General features: G+C 41.6%; 1 protein-coding gene and 1 pseudogene across 2 annotated transcripts in view; both read left to right on the top strand.

Moving 5' to 3' along the window:
• The window catches only part of LOC311113344 (VPS10 domain-containing receptor SorCS3-like), a 304152-nt pseudogene that overhangs the window by 61814 nt on the left and 221721 nt on the right, over nt 1–20617 (top strand). The gene's annotated exons all lie outside the window — the stretch shown is intronic.
• On the top strand, nt 7132–8603 carry LOC311113791 (putative nuclease HARBI1). Its single transcript, XM_084157102.1, has 4 exons — nt 7132–7344; nt 7414–7529; nt 7626–7737; nt 7832–8603. The coding sequence occupies exons 1-4, from the start codon at nt 7143–7145 to the stop codon at nt 8200–8202; spliced, it is 801 nt and encodes a 266-aa protein (XP_084013228.1). The 5' UTR covers nt 7132–7142; the 3' UTR covers nt 8203–8603.

Below are 20617 nucleotides of genomic sequence, written 5' to 3'. Positions count from 1 at the left end.
AGCAATTAAAGCCTACACAACAACAAAATAACGTATTTGAAAAAACGTCTGTGCATTTCCATACATTGAAATACTAGAACATGTGGTATGGATACTTTGCAGAAACACCACTTTATTTCAGGTTTGGAAATAACAATGTTTATCGCTGCCTGTTGGCTTCCGATGGGCTGCATATAGGCTACATTCAATTTGACAAAAGAGACAATAATATACTGAGCCAAAGTTAGACTGTTACCATGACAATCTGGCTAGCGGTTATCTCCAGCAGCGTGTTAGTGCGTTCTTGAGGGGTCACATGCAGATCTCCTGTGGACTGCCACATTGTTAGTCATTGACTCCCCCCTCCTTAGGGCCCCACTGGGATTTGCACTTATTGACTAATGTATCTCCCCACTTGAGGAATATCTCTTCTGAAAGTGCTGGCCAGCTGTGATAATGGAATCAAAATTATTCATGTTCTCACAGACACAGAATGCCATACATGAATAATAAGACTCTAAGGAAATTCGTTGGAATCGGGATACCGATCTTGGCATGTTATCTGCTTCTTTTATTTCAAGAGAAATCACACTGTGTTTATGAGTGAACTAGGGCTCAGTGGCTATATTGTTTTATTTTATTTGTTCTTGTTGACCCTGGGTGCCCTTGGTGCTTCTGAAATTGTCCCCTATTCACTATATAGTGCACTACTTTTGACCAGGGCCCAAAGAGATCTGGTCAAATGTAGTGCACTTCATAGGGAGTCATTTTGGACACAGATTTTTGACTGGGAACACATTCTTATTTACAGCAACAACGGAATAGTTACAGGGGAGAGGAGGGGGATGAATGAGCCAATTGGAAGCTGGGGATGATTAGGTGGCCATGATGGTATGAGGGCCAGATTGGAAATTTAGCCAGGACACCAGGGTTAACACCCCTACTCTTATAATAAGTGCCATGGGATCTTTAGTTACCACAGAGAGTCAGGACACCCGTTTAATGTCCCATCCGTAAGACGGCACCAATTTCACCAATCATTGCCCTGGGGCATTGGAATATTATTATTTTTACCAGAGGAAAGAATGCCTCCTTCTGGCCTTCCAACACCACTTCCAGCAACATCTGGTCTCCCATCCAGGGACCAACCAGTAACAACTCTGTTTAAATTCAGAGGCAAGCTAGCAATTGGATTACTCAGTCAGTCACCTCAGTGGACATTTTATTTTCCCATCATGCTCGGCAGAGCAAGTGCTCACAGAGGACTAACAATGGGCATTCTAATGACTCCCCCAACTGATTAGCTTGATTATTGAATTCAAATGGAATAATCACCAAAAATAATGAGCAATTAAACACAGTATTTTGCTTCATTTGTCTTCTTAAAAGCTTTTAATTGGTCCACATTTCATTAGACTTTAATCATGGTTCTAAAGCAGAATCAGAGGTTCAAGCATATGTAGGCAACAGTAACATCATACCATAATTCAATATACTGCATACAGATGTAGGATCTTAATTTGATCACTCTTTTGTTGCTGAGAATTTTCCTGCACTTCAGAAAATGCAGATGACCTTCGTGATTTACATAAATTCACTCAAAATCCACAGTAACACACGGTTATATTAACAGCATTCAACATTTCATGTAGCATTCTTTTGGCCAGCTTATAGCTAACCACCGATCAAGCAACAATATGGACTAAACGTTCAAATCCTGTATCTGCCGGATTATTTTGCTGTGACTGAATATTGGTCAAATGAAGATCCTACGTCTGTATGGAATCCTTTGTGAAAGTCTATGATGATGGCGTATACATCTAGTATAACACAGAAAGCTGTAACCTTATAAACCTCTTCTCTTGTCTAAACTCTTGCGCAATCCTCCTCATTAAGCTAACAGCAAGTGGTACATGAGCTGCGTTGGATCAGGCTTTCATTTTGCACCATGTTCTAAGGCAATACGCTACATCAAGGACTTGATGATTAAATAAGGTGGTTGACGGTTACTTTTGCCCTGGCTAGAAAATGTTGTATTTTTCCCCCATTAGTTTGTAGCCTTAATATTCAGAGTGGTGGATGGATGGGAGGGAGTTGTTTAACCCCCAGTTCTTTTCAGTTGCTGCATATTACAGTATATCTGCCAGTTTTATTTTCTATTTCATTTATGTGCTGCGATGGCTGGAGCGCTAGGCATTGACAGGGGACAGTATTTTAAGACGGCTCTCACAGGGCTACAATTAAAGAACTGAACAGAGACGGCGGATAGAAGAAGAAAATATCATTTTCCGTCCTGCGTGCTTGGGTCATCCTCTCTTTCTTTCTTTCTTTTTCTTTTCTCCTCCAACTCTTCTTTCTTTCCCTCTCTATCTGTCCTCCTCCTCCTCCTTCTCCTCTCCTAATACTACGTGGTTTAAAGGATCATACAGACATAAACTCCCCTGGAGTTTTCACTATCCACTATGATTGTTTGGTACTGGCCGGGTTCTTTTGAATTATGGCAACTCGGCTCATTAAAAGTCAGACTATTTTAATGGATATGTCAAATTCTGCAGGTTTGGCCTGGGCTGCAGGTCTCTACTCTACAGAGAAAGATCGTCTCTCTGTATCTCTCACTCTCTGTTTCTGTCAGATCGGCACTCTCTGCTCCCATTCAACTCGGTACAAAGTAGTTGTGATTATCCTGGACTTTCATGTTTCATCTCCTCCCTCTCTGTAGGCCTGTGGAGAAGCCTAGTTTAGAGTGGTGTGAGGTGAATGGTAAAATCTAAATGGTGAATCTAAATATTTTAAAACCAGGAGACAGAGACAGGCGCTTCATCATTATATAACCACTGACGGGGGACTCATTAAATAAAGAGATAGAAATCAAGTTTTCCTCCCTCTTCCTAAAATAGTCCCAACGCAGTTCAGGCCCCATACTGTTCAGTCCCCAGTTCCGATTCAGTTTGTACCCATAGTTCTCTCTCTGTCTTATATGATGTAGGCCTAGTGGAGTGGGTATGAAGTTGACATTAAATAAAACAATGGAAGTGGTGGTCATATTGACAACATCAGGTTGTTCAAGGATGATGATCTTGAAAATGATGCTTTCTATAGTATCCTTACAATGGTAGTCTGTGTTGTGGTTCAGAAAGGCTGGACAAAATAGTGTCCTTCTTATAGCACCTCTTATTCATTAGCTAATATCATGCTGAACCAATAGAACCCGGCCATGACCCCACTCTCAGAGGGTGTCTCAGGGAGAGTGGGAAATGCAAAAAACACATTTCCAATTTACACATTCATGTTAACACATTGTATACGTGTGAAATAGGACGAATATAAGCACCCACCAAATTATTATTATTATTATTATTATAAAATGACGTTGAATGAGATACACAGTATTCTTAAGAGAGTATACTATTCCTCTCACTGGAGAAAAAAATCCCACTGGCCTTGTTCATATATCGAACGAGAGGCCAGAAAACAATCTCAAGAGCATTTTCTTCCATCAAGGATAGGATGCTTACAAGACAAGTAAAAAGTTATGGCATTTTTTTGTTTGATGTCATCCCTGGTAAAATAAAATAATTACGCTGTATCGCTGTTCTTTCGCCTTGCTACACTTTGTGAAAAGGGTCTGTGTCTGTGAGAGTGAGTCTCCCCCTTAGAAAACACTATTCAAGCAATACTCAATAATTGGTTTCAGAGATAAGGTCTTCCTCGTTCACAATGGGGATAACTCAATCCCTGATCTTGTTAGAGAGCTTTTAGGGGATAGAGAGGATTGAGAGAATCTCAGAATCTCAGCTTGCTGTTTTTATCTTGCGGACACCATCGTCTCTCTGATGGCTCGCCTTAAACCCCATAATGGGTTTAGGAAAGATTACATTTGGCATTCTGCTACGAATTAAATGAAAATATTGTACAGCTAGCCAGCCACATACTATAAGACTAGGGCAAAACTGCACAGTCTGACTGTCTGCTCGCTCGGATGTTTAGAGTTTCTTCACACGTCTTTCTGAACTAATTTGAGCTAGCCAAGTAGCCGTATAGACTACCATTGCTTTGGGGGTTGCAATTCAGTCCTTCAGTTCAAACATTGTGACTTGTGTATTTTTAGCAGTGTGTAAAAACCGGTACATGTCAGTGTTCGCCCATGGTCCTGGGAGGTCCCCTCTTGTGGGAGGTATTAAGGAAATTAAAATCATTATTGCATCAAGCAGATTAAATTTTTTCAGGTTTTGTGGCAGGGCTTGAAATAAAAATCGATGAGGTGGATATTGAACCGTGGCCTCCCCTGAGAGAGCACAGAGGTCTGAGGATGCCTTAAATACCTCCACTGTATTGACGACTGGATGTAACGGCTCTCTGTCTTCTCTGTCTCCAGGTGTGTACATTAATCTGGCAGGGTTTTGATGTGATGTTAACCTTTAAAAATATACCAATTACACCAGACTCAATGCTGATGTTCAGTTTCACGTGTGTAAAAGACGTAGAGGTGATTATGTTGATTCAGAAGAACCACTGGACATCATAATGTGTACTGTAGCAGGTAATTATTAATTGTGTAAAATGGTAACCATGGGTACCATAAAGTACCCATGGTTACCACCTAGTTTCCTAGTATATACTAGGTAAATACCACTGGAAATAGTACCGTAAAATAAAGTGTTACCAATAATTTGTCAGAAGTCTGTTTTCGAGGTCTGTTTATTAAAGCAGTTATGGGTCATCTTAAGAAGTCTAATGATTCTTATTGTAGACTGTAGAGAGACCCCTATCCTTGGTCCCCCCACCCCTCCTTTCCTTTTTGAGTGTTTTTTAGCCATCTCATATATTACATGGGTCATTTACCGTGAACATGATGCCTCATGCTGCTATGCTTCATTTCTATGTTACATGCCCAGGGGCCTGTTGCACAAAAGTAGAATTAAGACATCCGGGATAAATGACTCAGCTGAGCTCAATGAAGCCAAAACATGTGCGTCCAGGCTTAATTGGTTGCACAAAGACCAAGCCAGGATGAGCAGACACGGATTCATTAAGCCAGGTGAAACCAATCCTGGATAGGTGCGCGCTCACGGCTCACTCAAATAGACCCCGCCACAGATCACAGATTAACTGATTTACCATGGCAACTAGAGCCGCGTACTTTTCCCCGTCGGAAGCACAAATCCTCATGGAGGCATACGAGGAGGTAAAAGATATAATTAAGAAGAAAGGCAACACCGCCACAGTGATAAAGCAAAGAGAAAAAGCGTGGCAAAGTATTGCAGACCGCCTGAATGCGTAAGTAGTGCACAATTACACACTCACCGCTCCGCTGAAACATCACAATTACAATTCAAATATTTAATTCACATCTCCAAAAATGCAGTTGTACTGTAATTATGAAACGGTTAAATTTTTAATTGAAATGCACTGCAGATATGAGTGAAATTGTGTAAAGTAACTCCATCACACTGTATAAAGCTATGATAAATTTTTTGATATTTTTACTGAAAACAAGACAAAAATACCAAGTAATTTTTTGCAGTGTGACTCCATTAAATGTGTGTGTGTGTGTGTGTGTGTGTGTGTAGATTAAACATGAACGGGCCAAAACGGACATGGCAGCAGGTCAAAATCAAATACAAGAACATTCTGCAGAATGGTATGGTCCCTGACTAATATTTAACAAAGCACAAGCATATATTGTACCCAGAAGGTGCCTGCTCACACATTGTCTGTACTGTTTTAGCAGTGAAAAAGAATACCCACAGACAAGGCACGGGTGGTGGGTCACCAAAGGCTGACCTTACCCCAGCAGAGGACATGGCCTTGGAGCTAAATAAAGGCAGGCCCGTCTTAGAGGGGATCCCTGGGGGGAAAGAGACGAGCATAGGTTCCTCCCAAGATGCCACCCGCTTCATTCAAGGTATGTCCTTCCATCTCTACATGGGATACAACCACATTCATATTGAATCAATTTGGACTGTCTGACTTTGGTTTACCTATTGCCTTGCAGTGTCTGGCAGCACTGTGTTCCTGTTAGAGCCACCAGCACAAGCACCAGACGATGCTGATCCAGTGAGTACTCCATCAAAGGCATACTGTAGGCCTGGCATGTCTTGTCTACTAGCTTCAATATGAATCCGATTAAATGTGATAGGGTGAAGGCCCCAGTGCAGCAGCAACAGCACATGATGGAGACGATGATGAGGAGGAGACCATCTCTCTGGATTCCAGAAGGCATGAGGTATCATGTTAAGACTGTGAAAGTACTATTTACTCTACAATGGTGAGGAGTCCTCATCAAAATCAAAAAATCTAATTTCTTTTACAGGACCCAGATGCTATACAGTGGGAAAACCAGCCTGGCAACATAGTGCGTATTAATAAAAGGACACCACATCCTGCCAAATTCCAGCTGCGCTAATTGTATTGTGTTCACAGAGCTCACAAGCTATCAGAAAGTTGTATGGCAACCACCTCCGGCGCCAAATAGAACTGGCAGACATAGACATTCAGTACAAGAAGAAAAAGATGGAAAATCTTGCACTGGAGTCCGAAATAAAAAAGAGGACAATTAGGAAACTGGACCTTGAAATAAAAAAACTTGAGAGGGAGGTGAGATATGCCTTCAATGTACACTGTATGCTAACTGTAACACAAATGTATTAATCATTATTTTTCTTTCCTCCCCCAGCTCCAAGAAGATGACACAGCTCAAAATAAAAATTTGGTATATTCTCGTAAAGTCAAGTGAGCCATGACATATGAGCTCTTATTGTGAGCACACAGGACGGTGGCATCTTTCTAAGGTTTTTTTTATTTTCCCAGCAATCAGTACAACCAAGTCATCGTTATAAGGCATCGCCCTCTTTTGCCCACCCCCCCAGCACCAGGTGTGGCCACTAGCCTATATGAAGGCCCAAAATTGTGTGTTCCTTTCTGCTCTGACAATGGCATGCCCATTCGTGCGAGATGTGGTGGATGAAGAAGCACTTGTGCTGAGGAGAGCCTTCAGGCGAGAAAGGGTCTTCAGGGACCGGTTGGACCCACTGGCCTTCCCTGATGACCATCTATATGAAAGATACAGGTTTTCTGCAGATGGCATCAGGTATCTATGCAGACTACTGGGTCCCAGGATTAAGCACCGCACTGCACGGAGCCATGCACTGAGTGTGGAGCAAATGGTTTGTGTGGCCTTGCGCTTTTTTGCTAGTGGAGCCTTCCTGTACTCAGTGGGGGATGCAGAACAGCTGAACAAGGCCACAATTTGCCGCACAATAAGGAGTGTGTGTCTGGCTATCAAAGCATTAGCAGATGTCTTCATCTCCTTCCCTGGCCACAGAAGACTCTGTGACATCAAAGAGGAGTTCTATAGGATTGCAGGTAAGAGGATCTACAAATTACAGGACAACTGTTAACACATAGTAGGATACTCATTACTTTGTGTGACAGGTTTCCCCAATGTCATTGGTGCAGTGGACTGCACACACATAAGGATAAAAGCCCCCTCAGGTGCCCATGAGGCCGATTTTGTGAATAGGAAATCCTTTCACAGCATTAATGTTCAGGTGAACATAACTTTTTGATATTGTCCATTGACGAACACTCTGCATTGCCAGTGATGTGCATTGATTGGTGTAATATTCCTCATCTTATGATTTCAGATGGTCTGCAATGCTGACTGTGTGATCAGCAATGTTGTGGCAAAATGGCCTGGCTCAGTCCATGACTCCAGAATCTTTCGGGCCTCTGAAATCTATCAGTGCCTATCACAAGGTAAGCCACACAACCCCTATTTATAACCATCATGGCTGTGTCAAGAATATCACTGTGTTTATGAGGTAGTAATGATGAGATTTTGTGTTGACAGGTGAATTCTCTGGTGTGTTGCTGGGAGACAGGGGGTATGGCTGCCAGCCTTTTCTCCTGACACCTTTCACAGACCCCCAGGAAGCACAGCAGGCCTACAACCATGCCCATGCCAGGACCAGGGCCAGAGTTGAAATGACCTTTGGCCTCCTGAAGGCACGCTTTCACTGCCTTCACAAATTAAGGGTCAGCCCTGTTAGGGCATGTGATATTACTGTGGCTTGTGCTGTCCTCCACAATGTGGCCTGCCTGAGGAAGGAGAGGGCCCCCAGAGTGCCACCAGCCATGGACTGGGACAATCCGGCAATCTTCCCTGATGACGACAGTGGTCGGCTGCTGAGGGACCAATATGTGTTGAATTATTTTAGTTAGTATGTGTGCTTTCAATTTTGGTTAAATATGTCCTGCGGTGGCAGAGGAATTTGGGTTTTTTTGGGTTCGTTTTTTTACGAATTTGGCCTCTTATGATGTTTGTGCGGTATACTGTGTGTAATACAAGGCTGCAGGGAGGCTACTGCATCCATTCATTTGTCTGTTCAGTTGATGTGTATGGATTTGTCCTGCATTTATTTTAGTGTGCAGACATGCAGGGTGTGTTATATACAGACCTTTGAATGTGTATGTATCATTTTGTATAATATGCTTGGATTCTGTGCTTTCCATCTTGTAGAGTCACTGTGACTTCAGTTTCGAAAGGAGCTGATGGTTTACCTGCTTTGTTTTGTCCTTATTCAATAAAGGAACATAATGTTACACATTGTGTTTTTATATTCATATGGAATGTGTATTTGTTTATATGACAGAGTACTAGGGCCACACTGAAGAAAAAGGATAAAGTCATAAATTTATGAGGCTGGTTCTTTCTGCAGAAAAGCTACATATTGTTTTTACAGTTTTGATACTTATGACAATGTGATACTTAATATTCTGGCACATCAGCATGTCTTTGTTTATGAAACCATACTGAAGTACAATTTCACGAAATGCCCCACATCTGTCATTTTAACAACTGTCCTCCTTTAAAACAACTGGTTACAATATTATGACTTGTGTTTTTTTCCCCTCTGTGGCCCTAATATTCTATCATTTTATATATAGCCTTATAGTCTATGGGAAACTGTAAATTATCTAATGATAGCAACATCATCTAAAAATCATTTTTTATCCAAAATCATTGAAATTAATGATCACAAACGTTTAAATAATGACAGTGGGTCTAGTTATATGTGATAACAATGTATAGTGAGCAGTGAAATAACTATTGGTTTCCATTTGTGGTGACTGCTGACTGACATTAGGGATGAGATTAAATAGATCCTGGAATTTAGCCTGGTCTGGAGCAGGCTAGCTCCACAGAATAAATCTCCATGGTAATTTATACCATAACATATCCTCCTGCCCCCTATCCATCTTTAGTGCAACCGGATTACGGATCAATTGAGCCAGGATCACCAAGATATCCTGGCTTAATCCCTTATCCTAGTTTTGTGCAACAGGCCCCTGGTTGTGAACCTCCTTAAGTGTCATGATCGTTGATAGACGGATCAGACCAAGGTGCAGCGTGGTATGCGTAGATATTCCTTTATTAACTGAATAGCGATCAAAACAACAAAATACAAACGAAAGTGAAGTTCAACAGGCTAAACAAACACAAGCCAAAACAGAATCCCACAACTAAGGAAGGTAAAATGGCTGCCTAAGTATGATCCCCAATCAGATACAATGATCGACAGCTGCCTCTGATTGGGAACCACGCCCGGCCAACATAGAAATACAAACTCTAGAATTCACACCCTGACCAAACCAACTAGAGAAAACAGGGCTCTCAAGGTCAGGGCGTGACAGTACTCCCCCCAAAGGTGCGTACTCCGGCCGCACCAACCTGACTCATTAGGGGAGGGTCCGGGTGGGCATCCAGCCTCGGTGGCGGCTCCGGCTTCGGGCGCAATGTAGGTAATAACCTCTTCTCCCTTTCTGCCTCCCCGTTGCACACCCGGTCCGGTCTGGACCCCGGCGCAATGCTTCCCCTCTCAGTCCTCCCACGATGCACCAAGCCCTGTCTGGACACTGGTGTGGGAGACCCCGACCCTGGAGAGGGGTTGACGTCTGGTTCCAGCTCGGACCCCGGTGGGGCAGATGGCTTCGGCATGGGGGAAGAGCAGATAACCGGAGCTGGACAAAAAACATTGGTGGAGTGGACTGCTCCAGCACAGGAGTGGAGCAGCTAACCGGAGCTGAACTGGGCACTGGTGGAGCGGACTACTCTGGCCCCGGAATGGACCAGCTGACCGGAGCTGGACTAGGCACCGGTTGAGCGGACTGCTCTGGCACCGGGGTGGAGCAGAGGACCCTCGCTGGAGGTCGGGTGCGTGGCGCTTGAACGGGCCGTACCGGACTAGGGACACACACCACTGGTCTGGTGCGAGGAGCAGGCACGGGCCGTACCGGGCTGGAGACACGCACCACTGGTTTGGTGCGAGGAGCAGGAACGGGCCGTACCGGACTAGATACACGCACCACTGGTTTGGTGCGAGGAGCAGGCAAGGCCGTACCGGATTGGAGACACGCACCACTGGTTTGGTGCGAGGAGCAGGCACGGGCCGTACCAGATTGGAGACACGCACCACTGGTCTGGTGCGAGGAGCAGGCACGGGCCGTACCGGACTGGAGACACTCACCGCTAGTCTGGTGCGAGGAGCAGGCACAACCCGTCCTGGCTGGACGCTCACTTTAGCCCGGCAAGTGCGGGGCGCGGGCACCAAGCGCACCGGGCTGTGAATGCGCACTGGAGACACAGTGCATATCACAGCATAACAGGGTGCCTGAACGGTCCCATGCTCCTTAATGCCAGTGCGGGGAGTTGGCTCTACTCTGAAACCTGGCTCCACCAGCCTCTGCTCTAAGGACTGCGCTCTCTGCTGCTGGATGGTTAACTCCTCTCTCAGCTCCTCCTGTTGACTGGCCAGCTCCTCTCTCAGTGCATCCACTGACTCCTTCTCACTGTGGGCCTCCTGCAGCGCCTCCCTCTGAAGGGAGATCGCCTGCTCCCTCTTAGCTATCAGCCCCCGTAAGGTGGTGGCCTCCTCTCTCAGAGTGCTGAGCTGCAGGTCTTGGAGGGCCTCTATTATAGCGGCCTCCTCCTCCTCCACAATCAACCCTTTCAGGGCCTCCTGCTGCTTCGCCAACCACCCCGTGTGCCCCCCCAAATGTTTTATTGGGGCTGCCTCTCGGGCTTCATTCGTCGTCGTGAACTTCGGAGTCGTTTATCCTCCCTCGCTGCCTCTGTCTGCTCCCATGGACGGCGATCCATTCCTGCCTGGATCTCTTCCCAAGTCCAGGATCCCTTACCGTCCAAAATTTCCTCCCATGTCCAGGATGTCTGCTCTTCCTGGCCACGCTGCTTGGTCCGTTGGTGGTGGGATCTTCTGTCACGATCGTTGATAGACGGATCAGACCAAGGTGCAGCGTGGTATGCGTACATATTCCTTTATTAACTGAATACAGATCAAAACAACAAAATGCAAATTAACGTGAAGTTCAACAGGCTAAACAAACACAAGCCAAAACAGAAACAAGATCCCACAACTAAGGTAGGCAAAATGGCTGCCTAAGTATGGTCCCCAATCAGAGACAACGATCGACAGCTGCCTCTGATTGGGAACCACACCCGGCCAACATAGAAATACAAACTCTAGAATTCACACCCTGACCAAACCAACTAGAGAAAACAGGGCTCTCAAGGTCAGGGCTTGACATTAAGAAACTTCTTACTGTACTGGGGTGTTCTGAGGAGAGATTGTTTGTCTCTGGTGCATATCCTCAAATGTTAGTATTAGTGGGGAAGCATCTGTCTTCTTAGAAGTCATATCATGTAGCTATGTACTTCTGTCGCTAAGTAATACGTTATTACCCTTTACCTACTTACCAAAGTTTGGAAACCAGATCAGTGGGTAGGCTCACTTAATCTGTTTTTCATGAGTCATGTCGTTGTGTATTTCACTGGACAATCAATGCCGAAATGACAGTAGCTATGAAGGGTTGGACCTTTGGGATTGGAGCCCAGTTTGTACCCAGTTGATTTGATTTGACGGTGGAAGGGAAAGAGAGTGAGAGACAGTCTGGTGGTACAGATCTGCCCCTGTAGTCAATCTGTTGTCCCAAGCACACCTCTGTCTCTCTCTCTCTCTCTCTCCCTTAATTGCCAAATAGGGTAGGAAGTGCATCACATATTACACTATCCAGGAGGGCCAACTATGATGATGCTGTTCTGTACCCTGTGTTATGGGTCAATGTTTTGCATCAATGTTTTGCACAGACAGTCACATGGAATGTTTCATAACATTTCAGATTCTACAGAGTTAATTTTACAATAATTCTATTATACCTATATACTTATTATGGACACAGTATGCTTACATTATTAGCTATCTTTGTTATTATTTGTTGTTATTTGTTATTAGTCCCATCCTTCAACTCTATTCAATACCTCCCATCTATCTCTTAACACCATCCATATAGGATTTCTATTTGCCATATATATTTCAACCGTACTGTGATGTTTTACAAAAGTTCTGAACCTTTCTATTCTCATTGCTTCTACAGATTGTGAATTAAAAATAAACATTTTTGCTAAAAGTATTATTATATTTTTGATTGATTGACTATGACTTTTCAGATCACCCAGTAATGCTATCTGCAAGGTTAGCTCCAGGTAAATATTGCAATCCTTTAGCCATTCCTGGACCTGTGTCCAAAAACAAGCTACAAATGGACAGAACCAAAACAAATGATCTAATGATTCTGTCTCTTCACAGCAAAATATGCAGAGCTGGGAAGATTGTATCCCCCATATAAATAACATTCTATTGGTAGCAAGAATTTTATATAATAATTTAAATTGAAAGATTCTAATTTTTGAATCCGGTGTCGTTTTGCGTGTCAGTTCATAAACACTATGCCATGGGATCGGTACGTCAAAGATCTCTTCCCAACTATTTTGCAATCTATATGGGACGGCTGTCAATCCTTTGGTCCTTAAGTGAAACTGATATACTTTTTTATTTATCACAGTTTTCCTTAACCAATTATGTTCTTTAATGCAAGGCCGACAGACAAGTTCCTTACTTTCTCCCCCTTCCACTTTCCTCTTCCAATTTTGCGGTAAGGCTGCAATTATTTGGTTGTAATATTGGGTAGAGCAGACATTTCCATATGTTTTTGTTAGCTGCATGTGCAACATAACTCCACCAGTCCTACCGATGATATCATTTACGAAGATTATACTTTTTTTAAACATTCTGTCAAAAAATTAAGGTTTTTTGTCAATTAGTATATTTAAATTTAACCACAATATTTGTAGCATTATTTGTTCTGTCGTTTCTGGAGGATTAAATTGAAATTGTAACCAACTTTCTATGGCTTGTTTTAGAAATAGTGATATTTGGGAGATTATTTCCTTTTCAAATAACTACAAATGAGTTGTTGTAATCTGAATAAAGGGAAAAAGGCCTTTCTTGAACATTGGGTGAGACAATCTTACTAATTTGCTTGAGAACCAATTCGGGTTTAAGTATAACTTTGTATGACTGAAGCTTTTAGTGATAGGTCTAATGCTTTAATATTTAATAATTTCTGTCCTCCGAATTCATATTTATTATATAAATATGCCCTTTTAATTTTGTCTGGCTTGCCGTTCCAAATAAAATTGAATATTCTTTTCTCATATAATTTAAAAAACTGTTCGCTAGGCGTAGGCAAGACCATAAGCAAATAGGTAAACTGGGATAATACTAAAGAGTTAATCAGGGTGATTTTTCCACAAATTGACAGGTATTTTCCTTTCCATGGTAGTAAGATCTTATCTATTTTTGCTAACTTTCTATTAAAATTTATTGAAGTGAGATCATTTATTTCCTTTGGGATATGTATTCCGAGTATATCCACATCACCATCAGACCATTTTATTGATAAACTTCATGGTAATGTAAAAATTGTATTTTTTAGTGTTCCAATACGTAATATAGTACATTTGTCATTATTTGGTTGTAATCCAGAGAGGTTAGAAAATGTATCTAGATCCTCTATGAGGCTGTGGAGGGATTCTAGTTGTGGATTTAAAAGAAAACATGAATCATCAGCGTACAATGACACCTTTGTTTTTAAGCCCTGTATTTCTAATCCTCTGATATTATTATTGGATCTGATTTTAATAGCTAACATCTCGATGGCCACAATAAATAGATATGCCGATAGTGGACAACCTTGTTTCACTCCTCTTGACAGTTTAAAACTTTCGGAGAAATAGCCATTATTTACTATTTTACACCTAGGGTTACTATACATGATTATGACCCATTTTATAAGAGATTCTCCAAAATTGAAATGCTCCAGGCATTTATACATAAACCCCAGTCGAATTTTATCAGCCTTTTCGAAGTCTGCTATGAATAGCAGGCCTGGTTTCCCATATTTTCCATAGTGTTCTATTGTTTCCAATACTTGCCTTATATTATCTCCAATGTATCTTCCATGTAAAAAACCTGTCTGATTAGAATGAATAATATCCGACAATACCTTTTTAATTCTATGCGCTATACATTTTGCTAGGATTTTTGCATCACAACACTGAAGTGTAAGGGGCCTCCAATTTTGTTAATGGACTGGATCTTTATATTTTCCACTTATATCCTGTTTCAGTAATAATGAGATCAGACCTTCTTCTTGAGTGTCAGATAATCTACCATTTACATAGGAGTGGTTAAAACATGCTAATAACGGTCCTCTTAGTATATCAAAAAAGGTTTGGTATACCTCGACTGGTATGCCATCCAACCCTGGAGTTTTCCCAGACTTAAAGTCTTTAATTGCATCCAGAAGTTCCTCCTCTGTAATTTCACCTTCACATGAGTGTTAATTTGACATTATCAATAGAAAAATAATCTCTACAATTAGCTTCAGTTAGAGGAGATTGGCGACTGAAAAGAAAACATATGCTTAAAGTACTTTGTTTCTTCCTTCAAAATATCATTTGGTGAATTATGGGTGACTCCGTCAATTGTAACCAGTTTCATTAAGTTCTTTTTGGTAGCATTCCTATGTTGAAGATTAAAAAAGAATTTTGTGCATTTTTCCCCATATTCCATCCAGTTTGCTTTATTTTTATAATATATTACACTTGATCTTTCTTGAATAAGTTTCTCCATTTCTTTTTGTTTTTCCACTAATTTATTCTGAGCCTCTATGTTACAGTTTTAATTGCCATCTATCTCTTCTGTTAGACTTTCTATTTCCTTTCTTAGTATAAACTCTTTTGACCTAAATTGCTTTTGTTTTCGAGATGAGTACTGAATTGCATAGCCTCTAAAGGCACATTTAAAGGTGTCCCATACAATAAGGGATTCGCTGTACCTATGTTATGTTGGAAAAAGTCAGTTATAAATTCCTTTGTTCTAATTATAAATAAATTATCATCCAATAGGCTTTGATTACATTTCCAATATCCTCGCCCACGTGGAAATTCAGTAAGAGTAATGTATATGCCTATTATATGATGGTCCGACCGCATTCTGTCCCCTATCAACACTTTTTTTTACTTTTGGTGCCAACGAGCATGAGATAAGAAAGAAGTCAAGACGACTAGCTTGATTCAGTCTCCGCCATGTATATCTCACTAGATCAGTAGTGGGTTCGAACCCCGGGACCACCCATACACAAAAAAAATTATGCACGCATGACTGTAAGTCGCTTTGGATAAAAGCGTCTGCTAAATGGCATATTATTATTATAATTTTGGTCTCTGAATCACAGTCATTACATTCCATCATAAAACATTATGTGTGACAAAGAGAGGATCGAGGCACAAGAAACCGTAAGGTCTCAGACAGTTTACGCCATTGTACTGTCATTTACTCCACCCCCTACAATACAACCCTCTGTGCAACGTGACAAGTTATGCAAATTTAAAATAATGAATCAGCTGAACGCAACACAGCTCTTGATTAGGAGGTTTGGAGCTGAACTTTTAGTTTGGAATAATATTCAGCCGCATTAATGTGCTGTGGAATCTCAGAAGAGCACTTAATGAGAGAAAACGCATGTTCCGGTGTTCATTTGCATGTCATGCTATTTGCTAATGTTTTCCAACCATGAAAATTAATTAAACACACACATTAATTGAGCTTTAATGGGTGTGTCAATGTCGTACTAAGCAAAGGCGTCAGCAAACACTGCACACGTGTATATGTATAAATTATCACAATTAGGGTTATATGAATTAATAATGGACGTTTTTAAGCTCACAAGGCTCACTAAAGTGGAGACAGCTTCCATATGTCCTTTAAAGAATTAGTAGTATTATCGCATTAAAATGTATCTCATGTGTCGACCGTCCGTATTTCTTTTAAGCAATTACAAACCCGAGAATTAGCAGTGTTAATCATTACCTCATCTTGTATTGATAATGTCAGAGCATGTCACAATGAGCTGGAGTATTGTGTTATGATTGGCTGACCATCATGGAAAATATGCCAGTGAAACCCTTTGCTGACAAGCGGTTGATGGACTTCATTCGGAAATTAAATAATTGCAGTCATCTCCTCACAGCCATTTGTCCACATGTCCATTTTAATGTTTCCCCACGGAGTCGAAAGACAAGATGCCAAATGATATAGATTATCGAAAACATGACATCCAGCTAGAATATAACCCTGAAACCAATAAGCACATGACTTGACTCTATCATGAAATAAATTAGTGAGAGTGTCACGCTCGTTGACGGACGGGACGGACCAACGCGCAGCGTGATATGCATACATGTTTATTATCACGAATAAACACACGACAAAATAATAAACCAACGACACGTGAAGTCCTAAGGTAACACACAACAAACCTTATACGGAACAAGATCCCACAACCCACTAGTGCCAAAAGGCTGCCTAAGTATGGTCCCCAATCAGAGACAACGAGCTACAGCTGCCTCTGATTGGGAACCACACCGGCCAACATAGATCTACACATAATAGACCTACAACATAGAATATATATATATATAACAAAGAATATACACACCCTGACTCAACATATAAGAGTCCCCTGAGTCAGGGTGTGACTGAGAGAAGGTTGACATTGCCATCCTAAGTCTATTACTTCTCTCCTCAAACCTAAAATAAGTCCCTACAGTAGCTTTTGAAGAGAAAAACATTCAGAGAGAGATTTTTTTCTTTTAGGGATGTGGAGTCCTAAGTGGTCAGGCCACAATGTTCATGGGCCATTTAGTTGTAAACACATCACTTATGATGCCATCTGTGTTTTCCTTCAGGAAGAAATGAAATCTCACAATGCACTGTAATGAGACATGGGGAGAAAGTTTCATGCATTTATGGTATCCACAGGAGTCCCAGACTCACATGGTAAGGGTTCTCATGTCATCCTGTCATCCTGTCATCCTGTCATCCTGATAAACTTGATGTAAAGGACAAATATTGTCAACAAGTCATTTAGACAACTTTCAAATCCGACCTACTTAAAATCTGTTACACAAATCTAGTTTTCCCTGAATCAGCTGTGGCAGATCAGCCAGTTGTCAAGTTAATATGTTGACCTGAATAACCAGTTTATTTTTCAGAGTCAGAGTTTCAGTTCACAATACCAACTATGAGTGGTGAAAAATGGGGGAACAATCAACGCCGAAACACCCGCGGAGGGCCAAGGGTTAAAGCGCTGACAGGCAAGAGTCAGTTGAAAAATTGCACAAAGTGGAGCAGGAATGATCATTTCTGGAGCCAAAGAATATGAATAATGGTCATTGCTGAAGTGAAAGATGAGGAGGAATCATCATCAGAAAGTGAAAAACATGTGTGTTGGGATGGAGGGGATGGAGGGAACAGGGGAGGGAGGAGAGAGAAGAGAACAAATTGGACTGCGCCTCCGATGGGTATTGATGGTTGCAGATTGTGTAAGAGTTGGGAGAAAATGTGAGGATTTAAGTGTTGAGTGTGTGTGATGAAGGAAGGATGATGAGGGGAGCTGGAGGGATGGCAATCAGAACTGAAGAACGCGTTTGGATCTCCTGCATCTCTCAGTTTCGGAGGGAATGTAGCCCGTCTGCCGGCTTTCAACCGGCCGGGGGGATCCTGAGAGTAGGAGCAGGAAACAGAAGTGTGAAAATCAAAAGAAGTCTGTTCAGGATGCAGAGAGAAGACCACATTGGCTGTGACAAAAGTGTGGGAAAACCAACTAAAACACAATGGTGAGGATATGATAGGAGCGGAAAGAGAGGGAGAGAGTGGGCTGGGGTTCAAGGTTTTTAGAAGTGAAGAAAGGATACTGGAGGCAAAAAAGGCAATAAAAGTGTTTTGACATTAGAAAAATGTGATGTAACACTGTTGGATGGAGAAGGTACTGAAGGAACCAATTAACTTGTTGAACTTTAATCATGTTTATACAGTTGAAGTCGGAAGTTTACATACACTTAGGTTGGAGTCATTAAAACTTGTTTTTCAACCACTCCACAAATTTCTTTTTAACAAACTATAGTTTTGGCAAGTCGGTTAGGACATCTACTTTGTGCATGACACAAGTAATTTTTCCAACAATTGTTTACAGGCAGATTATTTCACTTATAATTCACTGTATCACAATTCCAGTGGGTCAGAAGTTTACATACACTAAGTTGACTGTGTCTTTAAACAGCTTGGAAAATTCCAGATAATGATGAAAATTCCATGATGTCATGGCTTTAGAAGCTTCTGATAGTCTAATTGACATAATTTGAGTGAATTGGAGATGTACCTGTGGATGTATTTCAAGGCCTACCTTCAAACTTAGTGCCTCTTTGCTTGACATCATGGAAAAATCTAAAGAAATCAGCCAAGACCTCAGAAAAAAAATTGTAGACCTCCACAAGTCTGGTTCATCCTTGGGAGCAATTTCCAAACGCCTGAAGGTACCACGTTCATCTGTATAAACAATAGTTCGCAAGTATAAACATCATGGGACCACACAGCCATCATACCGCTCAGGAAGGAGAAGCGTTCTGTCTCCTAGAGATCAATGTACTTTGGTGCGAAAAGTGCAAATCAATCCCAGAACAACAGCAAAGGACCTTGTGAAGATGCTGGAGGAAACAGGTACAAAAGTATCAATATCCACAGTAAAACAAGTCCTATATTGACATAACCTGAAAGGCTGCTCAACAAGGAAGAAGCCACTGCTCCAAAACCGCCATAAAAAAGCCATACTACGGTTTGCAACTGCACATGGGGACAAAGATCGTACTTTTTGGAGAAATGTCCTCTGGTCTGATGAAACAAAAATAGAACTGTTTGGCCATAATGACCATCGTTATGTTCGGAGGAAAAAGGTGGTATTTGCAAGCCGAAGAACACCATCCGAACTGTGAAGCACGGGGGTGGCAGCATCATGCTGTGGGGGTGCTTTGCTGCAGGAGGAACTGGTGCACTTCACAAAATAGATGGCATCATGAGGAAGGAAAATGATGTGGATATATTGAAGCAACATCTCAAGACATCAGTCAGGAAGTTAAAGCTTGGTCGCAAATGGGTCTTCCAAATGGACAATGACCCCAAGCATACTTCCAAAGTTGTGGCTTAAGGATAACAAAGTCAAGGTATTGGAGTGGCCATCACAAAGCCCTGACCTCAATCCTATAGAAAATGTCTGGGCAGAACTGAAAAAGCGTGTGCGAGCAAGGAGGCCTACAAACCTGACTCAGTTACAACAGCTCTGTCAGGAGGAATGGGCCAAAATTCACCCAACTTATTGTGGAAAGCTTGTGGACGGCTACCCGAAATGTTTGACCCAAGTTAAACAATTTAAAGGCAATGCTACCAAATAATAATTGAGTGTATGTAAACTTCTGACCCACTGGGAATGTGATGAAAGAAATAAAAGCTGAAAGAAATCATTCTCTCTACTATTATTCTGACATTTCACATTCTTAAAATAAAGTGGTGATCCTAACTGACCTAAGACAGGGAGTTTTTACTAGGATTAAATGTCCGGAATTGTGAAAAACAGAGTTTTAATGTATTTGGCCAAGGTGTATGTAAACTTCCGACTTCAACTGTATATCTTGCATTACTCATCTCATATGTATATACTGTATTCTATAATATTCTACTGTATCTTAGTCCATGCCGCTCTTTCATTGCTTGTCCATATATGTATATATTCTTAAATTCCATGCCTTACTTAGATTTGTGTGTATTAGGTATATGTTGTGAAATTGTTAGATATTACTTGTTAGATATTACTGCACTGTCGGAGCTAGAGACACAAGCATTTCGCTACACCCGCAATAACATCTGCTAAACACGTGTATGTGACAAATAAACATTTATTTGATTTGAACTGGGTTAATGTTTTGCCAAGGCTTATTGTGCTGTTAAAGACAATACATTACAGTTTATTAAGATGTATTCTATTAAACAGGCCTTTTTAAAATAATTAATTATACACTCATCAGTCATTGAATGCCTTCACCATATGACCCCCATGGAGAGAGACTGTGAAACATTTTAATACACAATAGATTTTGAGTCCTTCTATCATCTCCTTTGTACAACCACAAAGTATAGTGCTCTTACACACTGAGAGGGAGAGCCTTGTGTCTTGGCAGTTTTTTGTGAATGTAATGGATTCATTACTGTTCTACTCACATTTAACAGAGGGACGAGAACACAGAGGGACGAGAACAGAGCCCTGGGGTACGCCGGTGCACTGAGGTTAATGAGCAGAGTGATACTCTCCAGGAGGCCAGAGGAAG

Source organism: Coregonus lavaretus, assembly GCF_964263955.1.
Source record: "Coregonus lavaretus genome assembly, chromosome: 40".
Classification (NCBI taxonomy): Eukaryota; Metazoa; Chordata; class Actinopteri; order Salmoniformes; family Salmonidae; genus Coregonus; species Coregonus lavaretus.
Note: the sequence above shows the minus strand (reverse complement) of the source record. Positions and strands in the feature narration are given on the sequence as shown.

What these genes read in the sequence shown, in the direction of transcription:
- LOC311113791 (XM_084157102.1), top strand. Translation starts at nt 7,143, where the DNA reads ATGGTTTGTGTGGCCTTGCGCTTTTTTGCTAGTGGAGCCTTCCTGTAC. An exon ending in TTCACAGCATTAATGTTCAG is followed by an intron (nt 7,530 to 7,625) that starts GTGAACATAACT and finishes TTATGATTTCAG; the next exon opens with ATGGTCTGCAATGCTGACTG. An exon ending in CTATCAGTGCCTATCACAAG is followed by an intron (nt 7,738 to 7,831) that starts GTAAGCCACACA and finishes TTGTGTTGACAG; the next exon opens with GTGAATTCTCTGGTGTGTTG.